At 38.0% G+C, this 26399-nt stretch overlaps 1 protein-coding gene across 1 annotated transcript in view; it reads left to right on the top strand.

Moving 5' to 3' along the window:
* The window catches only part of Mroh2b (maestro heat like repeat family member 2B), a 77155-nt gene extending 67157 nt beyond the window's left edge, over nucleotides 1-9998 (top strand). Inside the window, exons 34-42 of the mRNA XM_027936221.2 lie at nucleotides 2145-2285; nucleotides 2674-2788; nucleotides 3399-3545; nucleotides 3791-3973; nucleotides 7224-7379; nucleotides 7716-7847; nucleotides 8265-8367; nucleotides 9300-9365; nucleotides 9892-9998. Coding sequence (XP_027792022.2) covers nucleotides 2145-2285; nucleotides 2674-2788; nucleotides 3399-3545; nucleotides 3791-3973; nucleotides 7224-7379; nucleotides 7716-7847; nucleotides 8265-8367; nucleotides 9300-9365; nucleotides 9892-9998 — 1150 coding nt within the window. The remainder of the gene's footprint in view (nucleotides 1-2144; nucleotides 2286-2673; nucleotides 2789-3398; nucleotides 3546-3790; nucleotides 3974-7223; nucleotides 7380-7715; nucleotides 7848-8264; nucleotides 8368-9299; nucleotides 9366-9891) is intronic.
* The last annotated feature ends 16401 nt before the right edge of the window (nucleotides 9999-26399 follow it).

The raw sequence follows: 26399 nt of genomic DNA, 5'->3' as shown, positions 1-26399 counted from the left end.
GGAATAATGGCTATGCCTTCTTTCCTAAAGGGCCCACTCTGCTCGTTTGGTTTCCTTTGTCAGGGTCTTTCCAGGAAAGCTGGAATTCTGTGATATTAAGACCAGTAGGGAAAGAAGGAAAACACAAACAAATGCCATGTTTCATCAAATCTAGACTTCAACAACTGAAAAAAACAACATTATTTTGTGTACCATTGAGAAAGGAGAAAAAGATATCAACTAAGCCATAAGTCAATGCTTTCTTACATACATTTTTTTCTTCTTATATACACTTATTTTCCTCCAAATTTATTGTGTTTTTCTATAATGAGATTAAAAAAAAGTCTTCATTTCCCTTTTCCCAAGTGTTGTGATTCAAAAAGACAGGTTTTTTTGTTGTTGTTGTTTGTTTGTTTTTTTGTTGGCTGTTCAAAACGTTACATAGTTCTTGATATATCATATTTCACACTTTGATTCAAGTGGGTTATGAGCTCCCATTTTTACCCCATATACAGATTGCAGAATCACATCAGTTACATATCCATTGAAAGACAGGTCTTAACTGTACACTAATCTTCATCTCTTCAATGTCATGTATGCTGACTTAGTTTCATATGTAAATATTTATATTAGTTTAGCTTTCCTCAGGGATTTATACATTGATATGTACACAGATAGACACAAGCTTTATTTATCCTCATCTTGCCACTTGACAATACAACTTTAAATGTGTCACATATAAATGCGTCACATATAAATGCTTCCTTGGTCAAGGTCATTTGCAAGGGCAAGTCGGTTTCTGAAGAAATCTTGTTTGGTGGATAAAGGATCCCCCAAGGGATTCTTATTATTAGTTTTTCCTTATATTCTGATCCACTGGACTTCTTTTTAAAGAGCTTGCAGAAGGAGGTACAAAATCCCCCTTTCTGGTCTTTTGATCTCTGAAAGATGTTTGTTCACGTTCTCTTTCTTCCTTTGGACAGAATCGGATGGCGTCTTCTAAATGCACCTCTTCCAGATAGGTCTGTTTTTTGCTTTGGGGGATTTCTGTTGGGGGAAGGTCTGAGGAGCACCACAGAAGACTGTGGTGCCAACAGCCCGGCCATGCAGCTGCCACTTATATTTTTAAATTTTTGTTTTACACTTATCCAAAGAGCTCTTCAAATGGAAGTTCAGTTGATTAGACAAAGGGGAACAAAGGAAGGCAGAGGGGACATGCAAAGAAAAGAGAGTGGAATGAATCTTAACTTTCCGATGTACATATATAAATATTCCACAGTGAATCTCCACGTTATGTACAACCACAAGACTGGGATCCTAATTAGAATAAGATGTGCTCCGTGTTTGTATAAATATGTCAAAAGATACTCTACTGTCATGTATAACTAAAAAGAACAAAAAATGCAAACAAACAAAAAAACCCAAAAATCAAAAACAATTGTTTGGTAAATCAACTTTTATCTAAATGGTAATTTGACCACTTGTATCACATATATCATGAATATCAAAATATAATTCATAAACTAAAAAATGAGTTCATCAAGGATTACTAGGCATGAGAGTTTCAACCTATATAACATCACTGTTTCCTTTACCTTTTGCATAAGTTTTCATTCCAATGTCAAATCATAGTGCAACTTTTGTAAAAGTGTTTTAAAAGGCATGTAGACTCAATACATGCTGTTACAATAACACATGCAACTTGACTAAAATGAAAACAATATGAAGAGCTATACCTGAATCCAACCACATACATGTGAATGCACAAACCATAGTTACCACGTCACAACCACTGTCTAGCCAACAGTAACTGTGTACCGTACCATCCTTCCTGTGCAAGATGAATCCTGATCTCACAGAGGCTACTTTAGAATCAGTGAAATAGGGTATTTTTCACCTTCCATTCTCAGGGTTTTTTGTTTTCATTTTTTCTTGTAGAAGGTTGACAAGATTTGGTGGCAATATTTACTAGCCCATATCATCTGGACGTCTCCTTTGATCCCAAGAATAAAGTATGAGAGCAGAGCTGCCTGTTTTTCTCTTGCACAACATCCATAAATCCAGGGTTGTTCAAGCATTATGGGGAGCGGGAAGAGTGGCTTTGGGATTTCACAATTTCCTGTTTGGGACTGACTTACTTTTGTGATGCCTACTGTCTCCTTTAGGCTCTCAACTACAACTCTGAAATGTTTACAAGCACAAGCCATGAAAGAAGGCCTTGCAAAAGAATCTGACGAGGGGGACAATTTGTGGACCCTCCTTTGCAGTCTTGATAGCCATCACATAGGCGTATGTGCACTGGCCAGGTAATGTACATTGTCTAGAACCAGATGCAAAAGAGAAAAACCAAAAGAAAAGAATAGAAGTGCAATACAGGCAACTTCACTGAGAAAAACTGGCTCACATAGGATGTATGATCAAAGAAGAACACAGGAAAGAAAGAGCAAGAGATGGTAGGATCAGCCCCAAACTCCTCACTCCCCTCAAGAAAAGGGGAGAAGATTCAAGTGAACAGCTTCAGACAAATGACATTTAAACTGGATAGTTGAATGGGCTATTTTAAAATTTAAGGCTTGGTGATCTTTCATCAAGCATTCTTTTTTAGATAATTTGCCTGAGGAACAAGTAGGCTAAGATTTCCTCCATTGCTTAGAGAAAAATAAAAAAGATTCTTCTAAAATTTGCATTTTGCAGGAGCATGCTGGTGTGGCAGCGTGGAGTCATCCTGGACATCATGGAGCAACTCTTCCCATCCCTCACCTCCTCCTCAGAGAACTACCGGATCACCGGCACAGCTTTCTTCTCTGAGGCAAGAGAGAGCACCCATCAAAGCACGCTCAGTGGGTCTCTTGGGGTACTTCTTTCAGGGTCTAGTGCTCAGTAAGAGCTGAAACCATAGAATGGGGACCTTCAAGGGGAACTTCAGTAGCAGAGGAAATAGCTCCTGCCAGAGATACCTAAGCAGGGAGCAAAAGAGGAAGAACACTCCCTCAAACACACCCTGCCCTCTGTCTGCAGAAATAAACCTTCCAGGGCAAAGAAGGGAGGGAACTAAACCTAGGAGGGAGAAAACAAAAAAGTTACCAACAATCATAACATTACTGACCCTTCCAGGAAGACTGTTCCCAACACTCCAAAGAAAAAACATCATAGGTAACCGCTGTTTTCTCTGCCCCGTTTTCCCACTGAGACTGGGAAAATCCTCTTATTCAGGTATCCTGGTTCTCATGACCACATAACCTTGGCCTGTGGGCTGTCATAGCTGGAGCTTATCCTCTACAAAACCGGCTAGCTCACCCAAAAGTTTTCTTCTCTACTACGCAGCAGTGAGGCCCTTTCTTCGTATTTAAGATGCATTTGGCACCCTCTTGAAAGGGAGGTCAGACCCTAACTAAAGGGGAGGAGTGTGTTGATTTCAGCTCATGAAGGAGCCAAGCCTTTGGAAGCTGGGGAATCTACGAGACGTGCTGATCTTGATGGATCAGAGTGCCTGGGATTCCAATGCCACGCTGAGGCAAATGGCCATCCGAGGGCTCGGTAACACAGCATGTGGGGCTCCTTATAAGGTAAGAGGTGTTCACGGGGAAAATACATCCATTAAGTAGTTTTTAAATAATTATTTACTAACCTACACCTGGTAGTTGCTTAGAAATTAATCAAAAATCCCAATATATTACTGAAGTGTAGTGGCTCTTGGGTTCAAGTACGTGTGACCCTAACAGAATTTCAGTCTCCTTGCCTGGGAACTCCTACAGCCTTCCAGATACACATAGAGGAATTTTTGAGATTAAGAGACTGTATTTCAAAATAGGTGAAGAAGCATAAGCAGATAATGTTAGAATCTATCATCAGAGGCCTGTATCACCTGGCTCGCACTGAAGTCGTCTGTGAAAGCTTGAAGGCTCTCAAAAAGGTCTTGGAGCTACTTACAGACAGAGACGTGAGCTTCTATTTCAAGGAAATAGTGCTGCAAACAAGAACCTTCTTTGAAGATGTAAGTGAGCTTGTTCAGGAATCTTCCTTCCCCAGGAGTGAGTAAACAGAAAAAGCATTCACATACTGCTTGTAGAAGACGTCTGTGTTCTACCAATATTCCTTGGTCAGCCCAGAGGTCACCTGCCAACAATTCTCATATAGGACGATGACTTGCTTTGTCTCTGTCTACCTGAGGGTGCTCCCTGGCCTGGGAATCATGACTGATGTAGGCAGGATGAGCTAGTATTGTTGGGGAAAGAAAGCCCTGGAAAGGACCCTCAAATAACAGGAAACACCAAACTAGATTCCCAGCTTCCTTAAAAGGAAGGATCAGATGGAGCACCACTTGCTCCTGTAATTTATGCACTCACTAAGACTCCCTTTCTTAGTTCTCTTTCCTTCCCTATTTCGTCCCCACTCCCCAGGCTTGCTTCCAGTCGTCACCTCCCAAAGAAATTACTTGAGCCTAAATGCTCACTTCAAGGTTGGCTTTGTGGGGAACCCAGTGCAAAACTAGGCCTTGAATAAAGATGATGTTGCTCTGACACTGTCTTTTCCACTTGCAAAATGCAAAGTCTCATTTTATTCAGGAGTCAGTGAGCTACAGCCCACGGACCAAACCCAGGTTTTGTCAATGAAGTTTTATGGGAACACAGCCACACTGATTCCATGTTGTCTGTGGCTGCCTTCACCCTCCACCAGCAGAGCTGATTATCTGTTACAAAGAGCACATGGCCCACAAATGATTACTCTTTTGGCCCTTTGAGAGAAAGTTTGCCAACTCCCAATGTAGTTCACAGCCTTAACTTCCAAAAGGATGAATCAGCAATCCCACACAGGGAAGGTCAATTTTTTACACCTTCCAGAAAACTACAGCTTATTATTTATTTTTGGTTTATTCACACCATCAATGGAAAAATCATACAATTTCATAACAAATTAGATCAATTATTTTGTGATCTATATCTGCTTCACCTTGCTCTGTTGTCTGACGGCAAGCTGCTGGTTGCCTCCTGCAGTGCATTTTCATTAACATTAAGACTTTATTAAATTACTTATTTACCTTCCAGTCTCCAGATTGAAAAGTCTTCGTTTCCTTCATTATTTATCATAAACCTAATTTTTCTGCTCATTAAATATTTTATAAGCCTCTGTCTGAGTCAGATCTCCAAATGAGGCCTGAGAAGTATTGAATACCATTTGAAGAAAAATTACCTCTCAAGTCCAACCTTTTCCTATTTATTTGCTTCAATTTTTAAAAATCTTTCTCTTTCTTCCTCTCTGGCAATTTATTAACCATGCATCTGTAGATTCTAATCTTCCATATATGCCCACAGTCAATCATTCTCAAGTTTTTTTTTTTTTTTAATTTTTGAAATTTCCCCGATTTATATGCTAGCCTAAACCTAATCTTCGAAAGGAGCTTTCTGCTTTTTTTGTTGTTGTTGTTCCCAGCTAGTTTCTATAATTTACCAATATCACTTTTAATTGTCAAATTATCCTCAAAAGTGCTTACTGGGCTCCCACGCAGTTCGGTGTCTTCTCTAAAAATAGCTATCATTCTTTTTTTCCTTCCACAAATTACCGATTGCAACCTTTAACAAAGGACTGAAGTTACCCCTGGGGGGCCCATGTGTTGGGTTTCCTGGGGTTGCTGTTGAACTAATAATACTTTTCTTGAATCTGGGCCTACAGTAAAACCCAAGTCTACCTAAGATCTTGTGGTCCCTATAAAGTTTCTCAGTGCTACTGCAGGAGCAAAAAAAAAAAAATCTAAATTTTAGCTGGTTGTTAGATTGGATCTTTCTCATTCCTAATAGCCATCAATACCATCACATATGCATGAAAGTAAAGTTTGACAAAACTTAGGTCTTAGTTATGACATACAATTTATTCTCCAGTAGTGTTCTTTCAGTATATTTAGAGCTGTACTTTTCTACAGATTAAGCCTACAACTCTGTAATCCCTTAGTGCGGTCTCTCTTTCTAAGTATATAAATACTTCCTGGTAATTCTCAAAACATGACGATGCTTCAGTGCAATGGTAGAACCAAACTCTTGGCTGCCTCCCCATGCTTTGGAACCTTCCTGCTGTCATTTCCCACATGTCATCCTGAGTCATCACTTTACTCTCTGTGAATCCATTTTTTTTTTAACAGAAAACCAAACACGTTGAATTTGACAGATAGTTCCTACTATCTCTCCTGACACCCTAAAATGTTTTTGCCAGTTCTTCTGCTTTCTCATCATCCTATCTTTATTGATGCTATAAAATTCCAAAGTTGGTTTTGGGGGTTTGTTTTTGGTTTTTGGTTTTTTTTTTTTTTCCTTTTTTAAAATAAATGCCTCTTTACCTTTTGGAACTTTGTTTTGATTTTCTTCATTTTTCTACAAAGAGATGTTTTAAAAATACACTTTGGCCTTATTCCTAATATATTTTAAGATGTTCCTATTTTCATGTCCATTGCACAGGTGTGCTTGTTTAATTATTCTGATCTTTCCCTAATGAGTTATTTTTATTTTTCTGGATGATCTATATCATCTTCCTTTTCATGTTTATTGTTTAGATATTATTTAGATAAATAATTTTATGCTACTCAGGCCTACTTTTCGCTTTTATCCCTCTGTGTTCTTGAGTATTTTAAAGGAGGTTTCTAGGCCTGGGGGCGGGGGGCGGGAGTTGTCCAGAAAACTCATCTCACTTTATTTTCTTTCATTGCTGGAACATATGAAATAATAGGAGGCTGCCCTGCTCCATAATCTTACCCTTTGTTTTTTTTTTAAATCATTTCCTACCCTCCTGGACAACAAAGCAGTCAAGTTTCACAACTTGTTTGTTTAACTGAGACCCAAGGCCCAAATTCCTGAGTATTTGGCACCTTGAAGGGGAGTTCTGGACCTGGGAAAATTTAGATTAGAGCTCCCATATCCCTAGGATAATGTTATGTACTTGAGCTAACTGGAATCCTCTCGGACTTCTGCAGACACCTTTAATTGTTCCTGTCGTCACACTTTCCCACTACCTACTCAAAGACAAAAATCGAGTCTCTAGTTCCATAACATCACCTGAACTCCAGGCCCTTGGTTTTTTTAACTCATGCATTACAAGGAGAGAAAGAGGAGAATTCTGAGAATACACAGGGGTGGTGGCAATAGTGTGCTTAGTGCCTAAGTTCCAGCCTTCCTTTGCTGAAGTGGAGCAGGTTGGGGAGGTTACCAAAGAGGTCCAGGAGGGACTGGCCTGTGAGAAGGTAACATTTGTTACCACAGGAGCAAGATGATGTGAGACTGACTTCCGTCTTGTTATTTGAGGATCTGGCATCCCTAACAGGAAGAAGGTGGAAGATTTTTTTTGCTGAAGAAGTAAAAAAGAGCATGATCTCGTTCCTTCTCCACCTCTGGGACCCCAATCCCAAGATTGGAGCTGTAAGTGTCCCTCCACAGATACCCAGACCTCCTCCTCTCCCCAGGGCTGAGAAGCACCAGTAAGCCTGGTCTAGCGGGACTAGAAGCCATATCTGAAGTCACCCTATCCCCACAAAGGTGAACCTGAAAACTGCTTCTCCAATTCTGGGTACATTCTTACAACAAGTTCCCAAGTTTCCTCCTCCATCCTTGAAACTGGGAAAATACCAGGGAGACTGTACACCCTCCAAACCACACTGACTTACACTGTTCCTTTCCAAACACGAGTCAGCACTTCTCCCCTGTAGGAGGAGGGCCCTGGCCTTATGGACTGTGACACAGAACACTGTTTTCCAGGCTTGCCGTGATGTCTTGGTCATCTGCATCCCCTTCCTGGGCCTTCAGGAGCTCTATGGGGTATTAGACCATCTCCTTGATCAGGATCTACTAAGGGCCAGGGATTTCTATAGACAATTCTGTGTGAAACTGGTGAGTGTACAGTAAATGCTTCCTTGAAAATGGCAGAACAAGAGTCTAGACAGGTCCCAGAGGGTGAACCTAAAACAACATAGCAAGGAATCTCTGGCCAGCGCCACCACTGTCCTGAAAGGATCACAGTGTTTCTTGATATCCCCCCAACATTCCCCCCAGCTCAAGTCCTGAGTAGGATCTGTTCTAGGTTCACGAGACTCACATCCGTTGATTAGTTCCTTCAGCCCCAGTGCCTTCCTGATAAAATTGAGATCAAAGTACCCACAAGACAATTTTCAATCCGTTAATAAATCAATGACTAGCTGTGGGCATGTCCACTGGCCTTTAGGGTTCCCTTCTGAGGGCCTGCAAGATGCAGAATGTAGTAAATCGTCCCTTTCCAGTCGCCCTTTTTGTGATACACATCTCATCTAGGCAAAGAAAAACCAAGAAATTCTGTGGATCCTTCACACACACTCATTCACCTTCTTCAACAGCAACTGGGAGGTGATCCGAAGTGCAGCCCTCAAGCTCACAGGTGAGCTCACATCCATGTTGCCCTCTCAGATGTGTCTATCCTCCCTATCAAGTTTTCTCCTGGACTAAGTATTTAACCTACCCCAGCATAAACACTGTTACTACCGGTATGAAAATTTTTAGAAAGGCTGAGAATAAAGTCATTTTATGTCTTGCAACAACTTCCTTCAAAGGAATTTGCTTTCTCTTGCAAATGAAAACCTATCACCTCCTCTGGTTTGCCAATCCTGAGCTCTTCCTCCCATCAGACTCTTCTCCCTCTTGAGCCCTCCATGTTCCTTTCATCCTAAGCATTGCTCTTGCTTTTCCCAAGTCTTTGTTCCAAGCCTGCCACCTCTGCCTAAATACTTCCTTTCACTTCATTCCTTAACGTGAACCGTACTCCAGATTCTAAACTCACTTCAAACTGAGAGGTTGGGCAGAAAGCGTGATATAAGAGGAAAACACGCTGACACTGATAATGGGAACCAGTAGGCATCTGTGAGTCACCTCTTGGTCAACTCTATCGAGAGGGAAATAATTGAATCCTGGAAGATCTTTCTATTATAAAAATTCCCAAGTTTTATCTTGAAGCCTGTTCTGACTAACCAGCCTACAGGGGACAGGCCCACTGGCTTAGCCACCTTATACCTTACAAGTTCTTGAATACAGGAACCATATCTTAAACAAGTTTGAAACCCAATGCCTGCACCCACACCCCTACCCAGGGCCAATACTTTCCCAATACTCTCTGGATGAGTGACCACTTCCAGACATAGTTCTCAAAGCTCAATAGAGATTCCACTCACATCATCCTATAAGGGACTCACAGAAAGTTATTTAATTTGCTCATTCATTAACTAGACCATTTACCTTCTGGCCAGGTGGGCAGTCTGACATGATCTACTCCTCCCCTTTGATGAAACCAGTAACTCTTTCTCCTGTTGACTTTAGATGCCATTGTTCTCAACTTGACCAACCAATACGTGGCATTATTAGAGAGAGAACAATTGATCACACGTGAGTACCATTCTAGTTTCCATTCTGAGGGAAAGAGAAACTTTTATTTCTCCAAGTTCCATGTAAACTTAGAAAAAGAAAATTTTAGTGCCCAATCATTGTCTCTGAGGTTCTCTAAACACTGGAATTTCCATGGTGCATAAAATAATCTCCAGCTCCACCCCTTTGCAGACAGCATTCCCATCAGACTGTGACAGCTGGAGGTTGTGTCTACCCCTACCGATCAAAAGGTCAGGGTTGTTTGTTTGTGTGCCTGGCCTTGAACCCAGGGCCTTGCTCATGCTGAGCATACATCTACCACCGAACTACACCCTCTCCCCTATTTCAATGTTAAAATAGTTCCTCAACTTGCAGCTCCAAATTCTGCCTTTTAGAGTAAAACATGAGTGTGAGAAACAGTTGCTCACAGGCCTGACCCTCTGCTAACCTTCCAGTGCTGTGTAAAGTGGACCTTGCTTTGGGTTGCTTTTCCTGCTGGGCTCTGACTCTCTCTCCTTAATTAACTTTGCTCTTCTTTCCATTTCAGGTCTCCAAGAACTTCGGCAAGACCACTGTATCAGCGTCCAGAGAGCAGCTGAAGCTGCTTTGCAGACCCTCCTGAGAAGGTGTAAAGAGACAAGCATCCCTTTGTAAACCATCCAGAAATAAACTGCTAGGCTTTTTCTAAAACTGACTCCTGTCTTAATTCCATTACTTCAAAAACTTGGAGCATCTTGAGGGAAGACATGGTACCTGAGAAGGGAATCTTGAAATGGTGATGTATTCCACACTCTCCAGAATCTCCCTGCTGGCTTTCACTAGTAAAAGCAAGTCCCATAAGATCTCTTCGGGGATAAACTGTGATTTGACTGGTGACAGCCATATGACTTTTCACAGGTCAGCTCTCTATCTTGGGAAGTTTAAACACCAGCAGACATCAAAAAGTGACAGAACTTGACAGAGTCACACTATCAGTAAAAAGAGGGCTAGTCTTATTTTTCCACACACAAACCTTTCCTTTCTTATCTTTGTCAGCTTTGAATTACTACCCACACTCTTCTCTTTCTAAAATACACTCTTATGATGAGCTTTAACCTGTCTATTGTCTCCCAGATTTTAATTTATGCGTCAAGACTATGCCAAATACTTTTCTTCAAAAAACCTTTCTGACATTCTATTAAATCTCATGGTTTCCTTTCCATTTTTAACCTAGAGCTCAATAGTCTCTTTCTCTCTTCTCTCTCTCTCTCTCAATCTCTGTGTGTGTGTGTATGTGTGTGTGTGCACACATATTGCATGTATGTATGTGTGTGTTAATATTCTTCATAGTATCTGCATTTTAATCCTTTATCTTTTTCCATAATACTAAGTGAAAGTCTACACATATGAAATTAGGTACATAAAAGAAGTTTCTAACACAGAACCCTATATTCATTTAACACCACCATAATAATCATTTATTAACAACATTATTAATATATTCCTAAATAACACCCCTGCAAATTCTTCTTACTTATATTCTAGTCTCTTCATCCCTAAACTATTTGGCAAAACATCTTTTGATCCTATAAAATCCCAAAGCCAAAGGAATCTTTGGGGTTAAAGTATTGGACCAAGGGTCCCTTTATTCTTTCATTTAGCAAACATATATTGGGGCACTGGGTTTGTAGCTCAGTGGTAGAGCATTCACCTTTCATGTGTGAGGCAAAGGATTTGATTCTCAGCACCATATATGAATTAATTAATTAATTAATTAAAGGTCCATAGACAACTAAAAAAATATTTATTGGGTACACAAAATTTTATAAGGCATTGTTATAGCCACTGGGACCATAAAAGTGAAGAAAAAATAGAAAAACTATACCCTCATGAAGATTATACTCTACAAAATTAGTGTATATTTTCTAGAGATGGCCCCCAAGATGAATCTGGCCCCTTATGTAATCCCCTCCCACAATGAATAGGATTGATCTTTGCAACCAACCCAATATTTTAGAAATGATGGAATGTGAATTTCAAGACAAGTCATAAATGATACTGTGTTCTCTTAAATCATTCACTCTTCAGGAAGCCAACTGACCTGTCAAGAGAACACTCAAGCAGACCAACAGAAAGTTCCATGTGGCAGAGAATTAATCTTCCTATGAAGAAGCAGGACAAGTTGTGAGACATGAAAATGAGCTGCCTCCAGAATGGATCTGTGATCCCCAGTTGAAGTCCTCAGGTGATCAAGACCCCAGCTTGCTCCTTGACTGCAACCTAAGATTGTAAGATAAAATAGAGAATACCCAGCTAAATCCAAATTTCAGATAACATGGAATGTTTTCCCTATAAAAGCATGTTCCCTACATACTACACTAAAAAAATATTTGTTATTTAACTGAATCTTTTATTTAGATGAACATTTTCTCTTTTTCATGCTAACTCTGGCAAACCTAGTGCAATCCAAGGAGAGTTCTACACCAGAATCATTAAGTTAAGCAATTCCCAAACTCCTGAACCACAAAACTCTCTGAGAAAGTAAATCATTGGTGTTTTCCAGAAAAACAAATAACCCAATAAATAATTGTGCCAAGGAACTGAAGAGACACTTCTCAAAAGAAGAAATACAACTGGCCAATAAATACATGAAAAAATACAAATCAAAACTACAATGAGATTTCATCTCACTCCAGTCAAAATGGCCATTATCAAGAAAACAAGTAACAATAAATGTTGGTGAGGATGTGGGGAAAGATACACTCAAAGATTGTTGGTGGGATTGCAAATTGGTGCAACTACTCTGGAAAGTAGTATGGGGATTCCTCAGAAAACTTGGAATGGAACTACCATTTGACCCAGTTATCCCGTTCCTCCATCTCTATCCAAAATATTTAAAATCAGCATACTACAGTGACACAGTCACACAATGTATAGCAGCACATTTCACAATAGCTAAGCTATGGAGTGAATGTAGGTGCATTTCAACACATGAATGGATAACGAAAATGTGTTTATATATAATATGGAGTGTCACTCAGTCATTAAGAAGAATGATTTTATGACATTTGACAGTAAATGAATAGATCTGGAGACTATCATGCTAAGTGAAATAAGCCAGTCCCAAAAAACCAAAGGTTGAATGTTTGCACTGATAGTGAAATGTAATCCACAGTAAGGAAGAGGGGGAAAGAAAGAATAGAAGTTCAGTAGATTAGACAAAGGAGAATGAAGGGAAAAGAGGGGGATGAGAAAAGGAAAGAGAGTAGAATGAATGTGACCTGATTTTCCTGTATACATATATGAATACATCACACTGAATCTCACCATTGTGTACTTCTTCCACAAGGATGGGGTCCTAATTAGAATAAGATATAATCCATCTTGTATAGTTATATCAAAATGGATTCTACTGTCATGTGTAACTAAAAAAAAATAAAAAAGTAAAACTTTGGTGTTTAAAACAATTTTTTAATATAATAATTTATTTCCTGAAACAAATAGTTTTGTTATAATTATTTTATGAGTTTTTTAATTTATTGATTGACTGATTTTACAGTAAATGCATTTTGACAAATTGTACACAAATGGAGCACAACTTCTCATTCCTCTGGCTGTACATGGTGCGGAATCACTCCAGTAGTGTAGTCATACATGTATATAGGGTAATAATGTCTGTCTCATTCTACTGTCCTTTGAATCCCCACAGCTCCACCCCTCCTCTCACTCCCTTGTACACAAACCAAAGTTCCTTCATTCTTCCCTACCCTCCACCCTGCCCTACTATGGATCAGCATCTGCTTATCAGAGAAAACATTGGGCTTTTGGATTTGGGGGATTGACTTATTTTACTTAGCATGATAGTCTTTAGTTTCATTTATTTACCTGCAAATGCCATAATTGCATTCTTCTTTAAGGCTGAGTAATATTCCATGGTGTACATGTACCACATTTTCTTTATCCATTCATCTGTTGAAGGGCTTCTAGGTTGGTTCCAGGGTTTAGCTATTGTGAATTGAGCTGCTATAAATATTGATGTGTTAAAGCCTCTAAGTGTAGAAATGATTCTCTATGCACCAATAGATAACTATTACACAGAGGGGCCATGATCCTGCCAGAATTGTATGCAATTTCTGAGTGATGGCTTTCATCAAATTCTTAATGGAATCAGAAACTCTTTCCAAGCATAAAATATATGAAACAGAGCAAGGCAAAGGATATGAGTTTAATCAACTTCTTTGGGCAGATCATTATAAGTCAAATGACTCAAAATAGCACTAGCCAATGAAACTTTCTGAATGATGGAAAGCATTTTTCTTCCTATATTAACATATGGTAGTCACTAGCCACATGAAGCAACTGAGCACTTGAAATGTAACTAATATATCAGGAATTAAATCTTTAATTTTATTTAGTCTTCGTTAACCTTAATTAAATGGCCATTTATAACTAGCAGTTATGTCACTGCACAGGAAAGCGTAAGAAAGTCGCACAAAACATTAGGATAACTTGGCTTGAGTGACTTCAGAACTAAGGGAGCCCTCAAGTATAAATTCATCAACAAGAATTTCAATACCTTTTTACACACATATACCACCACTGCCCACCCATCTTTGCACCCAGAAAAATCCTTTTTTTTTTTTTTTGTTTAGATTGACTGATAGAAACTAGGTAGAAGGTCACATGAAATAATATTGCTACTAAACCTTTAATGATCTAAACCTAATACTAGAGGGATTCATACTGGCAGGAATTTCTAGGACTTTTTTTTACATCCTGACTCCACCATTTGCTAGCTGTAGGACTTGAGAAAGCCACCTAACTTATTATTATTTTAATTTCCACATCTTCAAAATTAAGATAATTTTCTACCTCAAGGTGCTATTCGGGGGATTAAGTGAGTAGCATGTCGTAGTCCACTCAGGCTGCTATAACAAAACATCCTGAACGGGGATACAAAACAGCAGATTTTATTGCTCACAGTTCTGGGGTCTGGAAAGTCCACAGTCAAGATGCCAGAAGATTCAGCATCTGGTAAGAGCCCTTTCTTTATATGTGGTGAATTGTTGTGCATCCTCACATGGCGGGAGGGGCAAACCAGCACCTTCTGGCTTCTTTTACAAAGGCGCTAATCCTGCTCAAGAAGGTAGGGTCTTAATGATCAACACACCTTCCAAAGGCCCTACCTCTTAATTCTCCTACCTTGGGAGTTAGGTTTCAACAACACATGCATTTGAAGGAAACACAAACATTCAGACCACAGCACGTGTTAGATGTTTAGAAGCCTGACATGGAATCATTATTCAAATAAAGTCAACTATGCAATATAAATATTATTAATATTAACACATTTATCATTAGAGTCACAAATATTTACATCAACTCAGGGGTTGGTACTTCACTACTTTACCCCTGTGGGGCAGGGCCATATTCCTGAGTCTATGATATTGCTGCTTTTCCTGAAGAGGATGCAAATGAGGTGGCCCCTCTAACCCAGAAGCATTCAACTCAGCTTCTTGTCTTCTGCCCTGGTGGCTTCAGAGTCTCTGTTAGACACCACCCAAGTGTTCTTACTCACTCTTATAATATAGAGCATGAACCAGAGTCAGGCTTTGTGATAGGAGAAATTTAGGTCTCCTTTTCCTCCCCAACAACTATTTATATTTCTCCTGCCACTACTCTTTCCCTGAGAAGTTGCCACTGGTCCTCCATGGTACCTCCCCTCCCAGTCAGCCCTCTGTAGTTCATCCCAAGAGTTTAAACACAGGCATGTTACCCAAGTGAGGAAGAATCCCTGTGGGTCCCAACAAATAGAGTTACAGAAGAAAAGCTTGTTGGTGTTCTTCTGAAGAAATTACAGATTCCTTTTAGTTTCACTCCTGTGCTTGCCTCACAATTATCTGCAAACATTATCACTTTTCCACTCATGTTTATTATGGGACAGAGATTCTGTAATGTGCATAGACTGCCTAATGGGCTAGCAGTGCTTTGAAAGGCTACAAATCATGTTATTTTGCAACTCAGTACTCTGCCCTTTCACCCAACAGTGAAGGCCAGTGTTCTGCTGGTAAATTAGGGATGTTTAGCTTGGCTGACCCTGCTGTGAAGGCAGTTTTGCCAGGAAAGAGAACCAGATTACAGATGGGAAGAAATAAACAAGGTTCCAGTCAAAAAGGCCAGAGGAATTGCTTAACCAGAACTGTCCATGTACTGCCATAGTTTCAAAGGATAAAATACAGAAACAGCCGTTTCTTCTAGAATCCTCACCAGGCTCTGAAATTATAGCAAAGATTTTCTAATAGTGATTTTTCACTACTTGATTTAGTCTCCAACCCCACCATTATCCTTCAAATCACCTGAGTAGAGAATTAGAGAATGCCTGGTCATCAATCAGACATAGTAGGAGATTGGGAGCTAGTCAGGAGCCCCTGAAAGACAGCAACTTTCTGACAAATAATTTTATATATTTGCAGCTTGGGAATGATCATTCCATGGACTTTATAGTTTATATTTCTTGCAGGTATTCCTGGTACTGAGATAGTAGAAAACATGACAGAAACAAGGGGAGCATGAGGAAGGGACCGTGGAATTCATTACAAAAATGTGAGGGGACAATCTGTTTGCCATTATATGCATATAAAATCACCAAGTCATGACCTAAAAAAAATGGCATTTGTTCCTGCTTCTACTGTCAAACTTCATTTATCCAACAAAACACTCTTACTTATTTGTATTCCTTCTGGACAAACTGTCCTGGATTTTATTTATTGAATTATGTGGTTATCCTGAAGGCAAGATAAATTTGAAGAATATAATTTTCCAAATATATGTGACTCATACTTCTTTTTCAGTTTGAGAGCCACTATAAAACACAAGATAAGAAATCTTCTTTCTATCAGGAGGAGGGAGAAGGAGACACAAAGAGAAGATCCTGGGAAATGAAATTGATCAAATTATGTTGTGTGCATGTATGAATATGTCACAATGAACCCCACCATTATATGCAGCTATAATGCACCAAAAAAAATCACAAAAAAGAAAGCCTTTCTTCAATATTACCTACTATTTCCTCCAAATATTCTCAGAGGCAAGTCCTGAAGATAAAATTGACTATTGCCCTAACCCCATTCTTAACTGCAAAGTGTTCAGGCTCTGTCTTAGAGACGAGAGCCTGGGGAACAGCTTTGCCTGCAGGACAAGTCAACCAGAACTTTCTGAATTTTGCAGAAATAGGGGAGTTGTAAATGATCTTTTCCCCCACTCCCAGTAGAATCATAAGGAAACCATCATTTCACATTCAACCTAAGAAGCTCTATTCAGGAATATGACATATACCTTTGGTTGGGGCAGATAGGCCCCATGGGGAGGGTTGGTGGAACCGCTGATTTCTAGTCTTTTTCATTATATGGAGGATAAAATGAAGTCCCATCTGAAGACAGCAGGAAAGTTTTATTAAGAAGTAAGGCTGGGCTGGGGTTGTGGCTCTGTGGTAGAGCGTTCACCTAGCACGTGCGAGGCCCTGGGTTCGATTCTTAGCACCACATAAAAATAAATAAAAAGATATTGTGTCTAGTTACAACTAAAAAATAAATTTGAAAAAATAAAGAAGTAAAGCTGACTCGTGGGACATGCAAAATAAAACCACAATGAGATATCACCCCACTCCACTAAGAATGGCTATTGCCACAAAGATGAATAACAAGTGGTGGCAAGGATGTGAAGGAAAGAACCCTTACACGGTGTTGTTGGAAAGGTCAACTAGTACAGCCATTAAGGAGGTTTCTCAAAAATTAAAAATAGACCTACTATATGATTCAGCAATTCCACTACTAGGTATATTTCCAAAGGAAATGGAATCAGTATGTCAAAAAGATATCTGTTCTCCACATTTACTGTAGCACTGTTCCCAATAGTCACGAAATGGAAACCACCTAAGTGTCCATCAACAGATAACTGGATTAAGGAAATGTGGCACATACACATAATTGAATACTATTCAGCCAAAAATAAGAATGAAATCCTATTATTTGCAGCAACATGGATGAAACTGGATATCATTATGTTAAGTGAAAGAAGGCAGACACAAAAAGATAAGTATGCATGATCTCATATGTGGAAACTAAAAATGTTGATCTCATTGAAACAGAATAAAATGGTGGTTATCAGAGGCGATAGAAAGTAGGGGATAGGGAGGGATGAGGGAAGGTTGATCCATGGGTATCTATATTGCTCATTAGAGCGACTATCGATAACAGAGATAATATGCATTCCAAAAAGCTAGAATAAAAGATTTTGAAAGTTTTCACCAAAAAGAAGTTATAAATGATTAAAAAGATAAATAGGTTTAACATAATGTGTTAATCATCTCTTTTTTAAAATATATTTCAAATACAAGACCTCATATATTTTAGTTGTAGATGGACACAATACCTTTATTTTATTTGTTTACTTTTATGTGGTGCTGGGGATTTACCCCAGAGCCTGACACATGCTAGGCAAGCGCTCTACTACTGAGCCAGATGGTAGGCATTGACAAGGGATATTGCCTGGCAGATTTAAAGGGGTAAATAAAAATAGTCTGAAGTTTTAAGTCTAGATATCTAAAAGATTGACAGTGTTGGAGCTAACCCTACTCCAGATGAAGATAATAAGCATACAGTTTTAACTCTTGTACCCTACCACAGGGAATTGTCACTAATCCTACTTATTTTATTTTTTTCTTTTTTAAACAAAATATATATGTTATACAAAGGTTAGATTATACGTATGTACAAATAATAAATTAATAATTGAAATTATTTCAACTGCTGCCTATCTACTGATAACTCCTCAAATTCTACTCCTACCCAGATCACTCCTTGATCCCAGGTCTACCTTTCCACCTTCCTGTCTCAGGGTACATCAATTTAGTGACTTCCAAACCCTGAACTTATCATATCCTGATCTGTATTTAGTAGCATATCAGTCACATCATCTCTACACTCAGTTTTCCAATCAAGAGCCCAAGAGTAGGCCACCATCCCTCTTTTCTCATCCCATCAAGTGCATTCAGATCATTAATTTCTTCCTCTTCAACCCTTTATATCCTCTCTCTTTATTTGGGATGTTTGCTTGTCACTTGCAAGGATGACTGCAGAATCGTCCTCTTTGTATTCAATGTACCTTTGCTTCCAGTGTTGTTCCCTCTAAATCATTCCTCCAATCGTCACCCGGTTGATCTCTTGTCTTTTAAAACAAAATTCTAAAGGCGATATCACCTCCAGTGGGTTTCTACTCATCCAAGATAAAATGCTAACTTCTGAGTTTAGCCTGATGTACCCACTCCACTGAATCCATCCCCACCTTTATTTCTCACCATTCCCACAGCTGACACTGAGACTGCACTCCAGAGCACTGAACTACCTAGCATTCTCCAAATGACTGGTATGTCTCTTATTGCTATGAATTGAAAGAGTTCAGGCAGAGTTGATAGTTTAAAAAAAGAAAGGACACCAAAGTAAATCAATCCCTTGATGACCTAATAAAGTGAGAAATAGGGAGAGGGAAAATGCAGAAGGAAGAGAAAATATATCTTACACAAATAGTGAAGTTGCTAATACACCTCTTCCAGAGCTTTAATTCATATTAAGAACATACTTGAGATAACAATACCCTGGTAAAATTAAGCCCCTTCCTCCCAAAGTCAGGGCTTATTCCAAAAGCTGCAAAGACATAGAAAAAATAAACACCTTCAGTGATATTCTATTCTACACCTGGGAAATACACCACCAGGTAGTTCATGTTTGAAATTAGATAAGAAGTCTCCTGTAAGTGCTTTTAAGAAACATCTGCTTTTAGCCATGTTGGAATAATAAGGAATAGATTGACATCCCCACCATAAACTGCTAAAAATATAAAATCAATGGTTTTCAGATATTTGAAAATAATCAGTGAAGGATTACAAGCCCTTAAAGAGAAATAAATTAGGTGAGACTTAGTCTTCCCCAACGTATGGCCTGGTAGCAATTTCCAGGCCCCCAAATAGGTAGATGGAACTCAGAGTCAATTGGTTTCACTGAATTGAAAAACTAAAAATGCCTGAGAGAAAGGAATTTCACAGAGAGGAAGTGAGAGTTCTAGAGATCGTCAGAGTAGGACTGTGGCTGACACGTGCTGAATACGGGGGCTGTGTATGAGTGAGGGAAAGAAGCATCAGAAACCAGTACACCTAGCAATTACTGGAGCTCATTCCCTCAATTCCTGGAGTAACTTAACTGTGCATTACAGCAAATTTTAGTAGAACTCTCTAAAGAAATACAACAAAACCCACACTCCAACAATTTAAAAATCATTATGCTTAACATCAAATTAAAAATTATGAAAAAGAAAGAAACTAACTCAAAAAATTACAAAAAATAAAAATACTATTAGCAAAAGAAATTTTGTTACTAATTGAAATGTACCTAGAATGACAAAGATACTAGAATTAACAGAAAAGGACCTTAAAACAGTTATTATAAATGAACTTCACATGTTCAAGACAATGAGTAAGATGGATAATATAAGAATGACTCAAAAGGCTCTAGAGGTCTTCTGGTGAAGGGTTTTTTTGGGGGGAGGGGGGCCTTCTAAATATAGAATCATGTCATCAACAAATAGAGATTATTTGTCCTCTTCCTTTCCTATCAGTGTCTCTTCTTGGAGGGAGAGAGGTACCAGGGATTGAACCCAGGGCACTCTATCATTGAGCCACATCTCAGCCCTATTTCGTATTTTATTTAGAAATAGGGTCTCACTGAGTTGCTAAGCACCTCACAGTGGCTGAGGATGGCTTTGAACTCACACTCCTCCTGTCCCAGCCTCCCAAGCTGCTGGGATTACAGGCATATGCCACCATGCCCAGCTCCATCTGTTTCTCTTTGATTTCCTTCTCTTGCCTGATTGCTCTAGGTAGAGTTTCAAGGACTATGTTGAATAAGAGTGGTGAGAGTGGACAACCTTATCTTATTCCTGATTTTGGAGTAAATGCTTTCAGTTTTCCTCTACTCAGTATGATGTTGACCTTAGGTTTGTGACATATAGCTGATTAACAAATTTAGAAAACTGTCAGATACGAGATCAACATACATAAATCAATTGCTTTCCTATACTCCAATAATGAATCTGCTGAAAAAGAAATCAGGAAAACTATCCCATGCACAATAACCTCAATAAAATAAAATAAAATACTTGGGAATAAATCTAAACCGGGAGGTGCAAGACCTCTACAATAAAAATTGTAGAACACTAAAGAAAGAAATAAAAGATCTTAGAATATGAAAAGACCACCCATGTTCTTGGATAGGTGGAATGAATATTGTCAAAATGGCCACACTACCAAAAGTGTTATACAGATTCACTGCAATCCCCATCAAAATTCCAATGACATTCTTCATAGAAGTAGCAGAAAAGTTTTAAAATTCATTTGATTCATTTGGAAGATTATGAGACCCCAGAGAACCAAAATAATACTGAGCAAGAAAAGCAATGCTAGAGGCATCACAATAGCTGACCTCAAATTATACTATAGAGCTATAGTAACAGAATAGCTTGGCATTGGCACCAAAACAGACATAAAGACCAACAGACACAGAGACAAGCCTACATAGATACAGTCAACAAAATTTCCAAAAATATGGAGAAATCTAGCCTTTTAAGCAACTAGACATACATATGAAGAATGAAACTTGATTGCTATCTCTCACCCTGCACAAAAGTCAACTTGAAGTGAACCAAAGACCGAGGAATTAGAACAGAAACTCTGCAACTGCTAGAAGTAAATGTAGGTCAACACCCCAACCTATTGGCACAGGAACTGACTTCCTTAACAAGACTCCTAAAGCATAAGAAATAAAACCAAGAATCAACAAGTAGGACAGCATCAAATTAAAAATCTTTGCACAGCAAAGGAAAAAAAAGTGTAGAGAGCCTATAGAAAAGGAGATCTTTGCCAACTACTCCCATGACAGGAGATTAATATCCAGAATATATAAAGAACTCAAAAAGCTAAACATCAAAAAAGCAAATAATCCAGTCAATAAACGGGCAAATGAACTAGGCAAGCACTTCTTTCTCAAAGAAAGAAATTCAAAAGGCCAACAAATATTTGAAAAAAAGTTCAACATCTCTAACAGTCAGGAAAATATAAATCAAAACTACACTGAGATTTTCTCTCACTCCAGCCAGAATGACAACTATCAAGAATACAAATAATAATAAATGTTGGTGGAAGTTGGGGATAAAGGTACAATCAAATGTTGTTGGTGGAACTGTAAATTAGTACAACCACTCTGGAAGGCAGTATGAAGAATCCTCAAAAACCTAAGAATGGAACCACCATCTGACCCAGCTATCCCACTCCTTGATATATGTGCAAAAAACTAAAATCAGAATACTATAGTGATACAGTCACATCAATTTTTAGAGCAGTTCAATTCACAATAGCCAAGCTATGGAACCAGCCTATATACCTTCAATGGATAAATTGATAAAGAAAATGTGGTATATATACACAATACTTATTCAGTTATAAAGAAAAAAGAAATTATGGCATTTGCTGGTAAATGATTGGGACTAGAGACCATTACGCTAAGGGAAACAAGCCACAATGAGAAAGTCAAGGGTCAAATGTTTTCTCTCATATGTGGAAGCTAAACTAAAATAATGGGGAGAAGTGTTGGTAGTGGGTAAATCCCATGAAAGTAGAAATCAGTGGAATAGAAGAAGGGAATTGAGGGGGAGGGTGGAGGTACATTAAAAAAGAGGAATAGTAGAATGAAACTGACCAAACTAGCTTATGTTCATATATGAATATAACACAATGGGAAGAGAGGAGGAAAGAGGAAGGGGAAAGGGAAAGTACTGAGAACTGAATAGGACTAAATTATACTCCCTGCTTATGTAATTATGTCAAAATGAATCCCAACAGTAGGTGTAACTATATTGCACTAATAGAAAGACCCAAGTGGAACTCCTTAGTGATGAAATAAAATTATGAAATCTGAAATAAAAAATATATTCAATGGAATTAACTGCAGAAGGGCTAGAGCTGTAGCTCAGTGGTATAGCAGCTGCCTAACCTGTGAGAGGCCCTAGGTTCAATTCATGGGGCTGAAAAATGTTGTAATTAAGTGAAGAAGAAAAGATCAGTGAAACTGATGAATAGAGATGTTTTTAAAATATTCCAAAAAAAAAGAAAGGGAAAAAAATAAATGACCAATGGGATAATATTGAGAGACCTAAATACATATAATTCAAGCTACAAAAAAGGATAGAAATATACGGATGGAAAAAATATATGTCATGAAAAATGTACATATCCATGAAATTCTACCTTCTAAGATTTAAGAAAAAGAAAATAAGAAACATGCAAAAAAAAACACATGATAACCACTTAAAAACAAGCAATAAAGAAAAAATATTAAAAGTAGCCAGAGGAATAAATACATTTCATACAATGGGACAAAAATAAGAATTAAAAAATACTTCTCAGAAATTATGGAAGCTAGAAGACACAAATGACATTTTTAAAGTACTTGAAGAAAAAATATCACTAAACATCTTTCAAAATGAAGTTTTTCAGACAAGCAGAGATATAATTCATATTTAGAAAATTTGTAATACATCAATGCCAAAGAAATTTCTTCAGGTAAAATAAAAGTGATATACACAGAAATTTTGATCTGCACCAAAAAATTAAAAGGACTAGAAATGGTAATGTGTGGATAAATATAAAAGCCTTTGTCTTGTTTATCTAAAAGAAAAGTCTAAAAACATTAATGTGGATTTTTTAAAAAATATAAAGTTACATCTATGACAACAATAGTGCAGAGGAGGAAAGAGAAAACAAAAGTGTATTATTAAAATTTCTTAACAAATTAAAATGATTCAATTTTGTTTGAAGATTAACATTATGATTAAAAATGTATAATATAAACTTTAGAGCAAATACTAACAAGATGTAGCTATCAAGCCAATACAAAGTTAAAATAATGATATAACTTTTTAAACAAAAACTTAATCCAGAAAAAAAGATAAAAGGTACAAAAACAAATGGAATAGAAAATTAATAGCAACATGGTAGATTTAGACCCAACCATGTCAGTTATTATGTTAAACAGTTTCTAATTTAAAAAAAAAAAAGATTGTCAGATTGGAGTTTTTCAAAGACCAATAATGTCATTAGCAAGAAATCACTTTATGAGGATGTAGATTAATGATAAAGAAATGAAAAAAAAAGATATACACTAGGTGATGGTTAATTTTATGTCTCAACTTGACTGGGCTATGGGATGCCCAGGTACCTGTTTAACATAATTTTGTAGTGTGTATGTGAAGGTGTTTGTGAAAGAGATTACCACCAGGGTTGGTGAACTGAATAAAGCACATTGTCCTCCCCAATGTGAATAGCATTGTCCAACCTCTCAAGGACCTGAATAAACAAAAGACAAAGAATAGCAATATTTTCTCTCTTTCTGACCAACTCTGAGACATGGGTCTTCAACTGCCCATGCATTGGAACTTTTGCCATCAGCACGCCTTGACTCTCAGGCTTCAGAACCAGACTAGAGCTCCTGACCTTCCTGGGACTCCAGCTTGCAGATGGCACATTTAGAAATTCTCAGCCTCCATAATTGTGTGAACCAATTCTTTATTATCTCATCATATGTTTATGTAAATAATATATATAATATATACATAATAAATAAATGTTATCTAAATGAATATATAGTATGAAAATATATATTGCATATAAATATTTTATGTGAAATATATAATGTAAAAATACTGATGTTGTACAATGTACAGTAAAAAATTTATACAATGAATATTTATAGTATTTATAAAATGTGACAGGATATCACATATACTCTCTAAGATAGCCTATGTCTATATCTATATATCCTAATGGTTTTTTTCCCTAGAAAACCCTAATAAAGATTTGTGTACTGAGAGTGGTTCTAGAGGAGCAGAATTTTAAGAATGAGTGTGACCTTTTTCTGAATTTTCTGGAATTGACTCTAATCCAGTTACACTAAAGGAGAAACACTCAAAGTCCATGACCTGAAGTGGTAATAAAGATACACAAAATATCTGCATCAGGTATTCCTAATAGACACCTTGTAAGAAGCCAGGAGTTATATGACTGGGTTCATGATACTTCTTTTTTTATACCTTTATTTAATTAATTTATTTATTTTCATGTAGTGCTGAGGATGGAATCCAGTGCCTCTCATGTGCTAGGTGAGCGCTCTACCACTGAGCTAAAACCCCAGCCCAGTTTATGATACTTTTGAACATTTTTAGAAAGCTAGCAAATGTAGTGAGATTGGACACTGTTGCTAGACAAAATGATAAAAGAATAGACTCAGGGATTAGATTGCGAAAGAATAGGACCCTGTGTTGAGATTGGGGGAAGACCCTGATGAAGTTGGGAACATTGACTGCCTAAATTCTAATGAACTTTTTTGCCAGTATGAAAGGGTGTTCCCTATCCCCATAGAAGTAGTGTCCCCACCCCTAGTAGCATTTGTCTATACACCTATGACTGAGGGGATTCTTTCTGCAATACCTGAAAAAGCTAATGGACAGTTGTCATGCAAGACAATGTTGATTCCCTCAGGACCCACCTCCATCACTCTTTGCTCCTAGACATGACTAGACCCACATCCTGACGCACTTCTTACAGGTGAAGTTCAAGTTATGACCTGTGGAGAGGTATGTTACACTCCAAAGGAACTACTTGAGTGTTTTAATTTACACATACTGTTATCTGAGGACATATGTAGGAATGGATGTTGTGTGCATGGAACTGGGATAATGGTAAAACATAAAGTTGAACCAGGCCACATTTGTTTATATGAACTCACTAAGCAGGGATTCTGTGTTAGAGTCCGTAAACAAGTCAAAATAACACCTGGCATTTTGCCAGGGGAATGTTAGAGTTCGTAAACAAGTCTGGATGGTGCCTGGCAAAATGCCAGAGGGAGTGGTTTGAGAAGTAGCAAATGCGAGCCATTAAGTGTGGAGATTCCTGATTGGTTGACTGATGTATCTAGTTTATGCTAATTAGATAAGCTGTGTGGAATGTATAAATACTGCTCCTGTCCTGCAATAAACGGCTTCCACTCCTGCTGTATCAATCTACACAAGTTGCTCGTCACCCCCCCAGCTATTTTGCCCAGCCAGCCGGGCTGCGGCAATTCTGCACTTGATATTACATCTTAGGGAGTTAGAACGAGCTGTAATAGTTTGGTTGGTTGTTTGACTAAAACACAGACTAAAATTAGGTAGCCCATAGTGAGTGAATTGTAAATACCAGACTGCTTTGGTATAATGTATAGGAAGGGGTCCAAAATCTTAGTAAGACTGGAATGTTAGAGTGAATTTATCATCTAAGATCTATTCACTCTAGCTTAGAGGGTCCCGAAGACACATCTTTCACCAATATTGAAAGAAATAAATTCACAAGGAGAGGCCCCAATACCCTTGATGAGTTTCATAATCACTTTTCTATATATTACAGAAATGAGAATTGTAACTGTCATGAGTGTTTCCTCTTTATTTTGTTGTTAATACATGTCTGTGTATGTGTCTGTGTGTGTAGCAAATATCTTTATTTTTTTCTTTCTTGTGCAATATAAGATGTATTGACTTTATGTCATCATATTTAAGTGCTGTTGATTTTATATTATATCAAGGAGAGGGACAAAGGATTTTACTCAAGGATTTTACCTTCTCTCCCAGAGAAGAGGTTAGTGTGTTTGCAGTTGTACACAGAACATTTGTATCAGGTTAGGCTGAATAATGACCTTGTCATTGTCTATTAAGTATGGTTCATGGAGATGCATGTGAGTGCCAAGTTGACAAGGAGTGACAACCAGCTTGACATTACCAACATGTATGGAACACTCCAATGCACAACAGAGTGTAAATTATTTTCAAAAGTAAATGGGCCATTCACCAAGTTAGGTCAAACTCTGGGCCATAAAATAAATCTCAATAAATTTAAAAGGATTAAAATCCTATAAAGTATATTGTCTAACCAAAGTGGAATTG

The sequence above is a fragment of the Marmota flaviventris genome, chromosome 5 (assembly GCF_047511675.1).
Source record: "Marmota flaviventris isolate mMarFla1 chromosome 5, mMarFla1.hap1, whole genome shotgun sequence".
NCBI classification, from domain to species: domain Eukaryota; kingdom Metazoa; phylum Chordata; class Mammalia; order Rodentia; family Sciuridae; genus Marmota; species Marmota flaviventris.
This window is presented reverse-complemented; position numbering and strand designations above follow the sequence as displayed.